This window comes from Otolemur garnettii, unplaced genomic scaffold (genome assembly GCF_000181295.1).
Source record: "Otolemur garnettii isolate 467f Iridium unplaced genomic scaffold, OtoGar3 scaffold00003, whole genome shotgun sequence".
Classification (NCBI taxonomy): domain Eukaryota; kingdom Metazoa; phylum Chordata; class Mammalia; order Primates; family Galagidae; genus Otolemur; species Otolemur garnettii.
In genome coordinates this window covers 43,627,707-43,630,446 of record NW_003852398.1, presented here as the reverse complement: position 1 = coordinate 43,630,446, position 2,740 = coordinate 43,627,707, and the positions used below count along the sequence as shown (strand labels likewise).

At 48.9% G+C, this 2,740-nt stretch overlaps 1 protein-coding gene across 6 annotated transcripts in view; it reads right to left on the bottom strand.

Moving 5' to 3' along the window:
• P4HA2 (prolyl 4-hydroxylase subunit alpha 2) overlaps positions 1-2,740 on the bottom strand; it is a 34,645-nt gene that overhangs the window by 9,574 nt on the left and 22,331 nt on the right. For all 6 annotated transcript variants that reach the window (XM_012808753.2, XM_012808747.2, XM_012808757.2 and 3 more), the window contains 2 exons: positions 1,549-1,619; positions 1,194-1,293 (listed from right to left, as the gene is read on the bottom strand). In XM_012808753.2, the coding sequence (XP_012664207.1) occupies positions 1,194-1,293; positions 1,549-1,619 (171 nt within the window). The remainder of the gene's footprint in view (positions 1-1,193; positions 1,294-1,548; positions 1,620-2,740) is intronic.

Sequence of the window (2,740 nt, the reverse complement as noted above, 5' to 3'; positions counted from 1 at the left end):
ACCAGACTCAAACACCAAGCCTAAAGGTAAAGTTTGCTACCTTTAAATACTCAGAAACTACAATCAGACAGATCCAGGCAACTCTATAAAGTGCCAGCAGAACTTCCTGATGGTGCCCCAGGTCAGCAGTCTATAGCAGAACCCAGAAGTTCCAAAGTCCAGACAGGAGCATAGCTAGTGAAAATTTGAACTCAATGCCCAAGAGAATACCTAATTAAGGAGCTTTACCCAAAATCTTTCAACATGGTGCTGCCATTTTTCTTCACAATCACCTTTGAAATAAAGGCAAGAAGCCAAAGTCCCAATGGGAATTATTTTGACAAGAACATTCCAGCTTCACCTGCTAACAGGTCTAGGCCTCTCACTTCTACCAACATATAACAGTGTCGGGTGCCCCATTCCTCCTGCTTCTTTGCGTGTCCTGACCAAAAATCACAGAGTTGCAGGTTTTTCCCAGCAGGCTTGAACATTCCCAGGCACTGATAAAGGTAACTAAGTTGTTGCCCAAAACACTGAAAGAAACTAGCCCCACTCTGAGCCAAATTCCTTAATGCCTCACATAAACAGCATACTCTGACCCCTTTGCTGCAGACATAGATAGAACATCCCCATCCTCTCACTATCTCTGGTGGGTACTGCTGCAGCACACACTCTGAAAGTTCTCCTAATAAATGCTTTGGACTGTCACCAAGCATTTAGTGCTTCTTTCTTTTGAATCCCAATGGCCCCATCTTGGGATGGTTTGGGAGAGTCCCTTGTGGAAACTCCCCTGGCACCACTTTGGGGGCAATCCTAGCCACAGGTTCAGTGGGACAAAACACACAAACAAGTGCATTTGTCTATGACACAGAACCATGACCTCTGAAGATACTTTTAAGCTCTCTTAGAGGTGTCCCTGGAACAATTTAGTTGAGTTTCTGCAGTCAGAAGACATGAATGAGTCTGCCACACCCATCATTGGTCCCTAGCTCCCAGCACACTTAGGCACACAGTAGACATTCAACGGATATTTGTGGAACACCAACTATTGAATACCAGTGACTTAATTCTGTTTCCCAGCATGTGATCACTCCATATTCACAGCATCAGGCAATTACATGATTGACCAGGCAAGTCTTCCCTCACCTGTTCCTGGGCACCTTGGGAGGCCATCTAGCCAGAAATACCCATCTCCCAACTCTCATGGTCCATACCTGCAACAATTCTGCAGTCTTCACTGATAATCCAGTGATGTGCTGCATCCGATGATTTACTCGGGCCACTACAGGGTCGTCATCCTCCTCTAGCCAGGAGCTGGGCCAAAAGAAAAGGGTGGAAAAAAGTTGATGGGGAGGGCAGGCTTAGATAACATCCTGCATTCTCACTGCCAGCACTAACAGGCAGTACAGCAAGAGTGCCAGAGAGGGTGAGGAAGTGTCAGAAGGCAGGAGAAGCTAAGCCACCCTCCTTTGAGTAGGAACTGGGAAGTCCTCAGGTTGGAACTTGAGCTCTTCCTCCTCCTCCTCCTCCTCCACCTCCTCTTCCACCAGCACCATCACCTTTGTGTACCTTTTAGAAACCCTGTAGCTGGCAACAGTGAGGACACCTGTCTTGGGATCACGGACAGTGGCTCGTGCAAGCTGGAACAAAGGAAGAGAAGGCCTTGAGTACTTTTCCAGGGAGTACTGAAACCAGATTTGCTGCCATGTTAGCAGAGAAAGAGGCTTTGCAGGCAGTGACGTGACTCTAGCCAAGGGCCCATGATCCTACAGACCAGGTCGGGGCAGAACTCTGAGGCCTCCACATTTCCAATGTGCTATCAGACCCTGGCTGGCCACTGCCCTGCTCAGCCAGTGCTCAGCCTTCCTCCACAAGGTCTGTGCTGCCTGAAGAACTATGCCTATGGAGTGTGCTTTGTCTATCCACACAGCTGCCTGGCCAGGCCCACATACCAGCCCCGCCTGAGAACAGCCTGAGCTTCGCTGCTCCCACCACATTCAGAGTGAGCCATCATCCCTGAGCCTCAACCTTATGTACTTCTCTCAACTTAGTGAAGTTCCACCATCCTTCCGAACCTCAGTGGCTCCTCCACTAAGAAACCCATTCACACACTCTCCTGCTTCAACCTCACACCAGGTGCCCATTGCTGCAAAGAACAAAGACAGAAGGCCCAGTTTTCATTCCCTCGTGACCCTCACAAAATCAGGTGAAAAAATCTAAGTTAAAATAAATGTACTGCTGCCTGGAAGCCACCCACTCCACACACATGCTCGTGCATATACACATCCCTCACCTACCTCATCTCCCCCTAGTCCCCACAGGCAGGACTAATAGTCCCAGGAGAACCATGCTGCCCAGAGACAGTCCCCATGGCAAAGGCTCACAAGCTTCAGCAGTGGACTGGCCTAACGACCTTACATGGTGGGGCCCAGATACTCCTACCCTAACAGCACTTCTCTTTAATTTCAGTAAATATTTGATGAGTACCTACTAGGTACCTGGCACTACTGGGTGACTGAGACATGACCCCTGCCCTTATACAATTCTGTCATGTGGCAAAAGCAAAAAACCAACCAGGTAACTTCAGCACAGCATTGGTCAGCCAAATGTCCTCTAGGAGCTTGCTTATAATAGGGCCGAAAGTCACTTCCCAGAGGAGGGGACCTCCTAGCTGAGACTGAAAGGTAAACGTGAGCTAGCCAGGTCAAGGAACATTACAGGCATAGGGAAGGCACAGTGCAGAGGCCCAGGGATAAAAAAA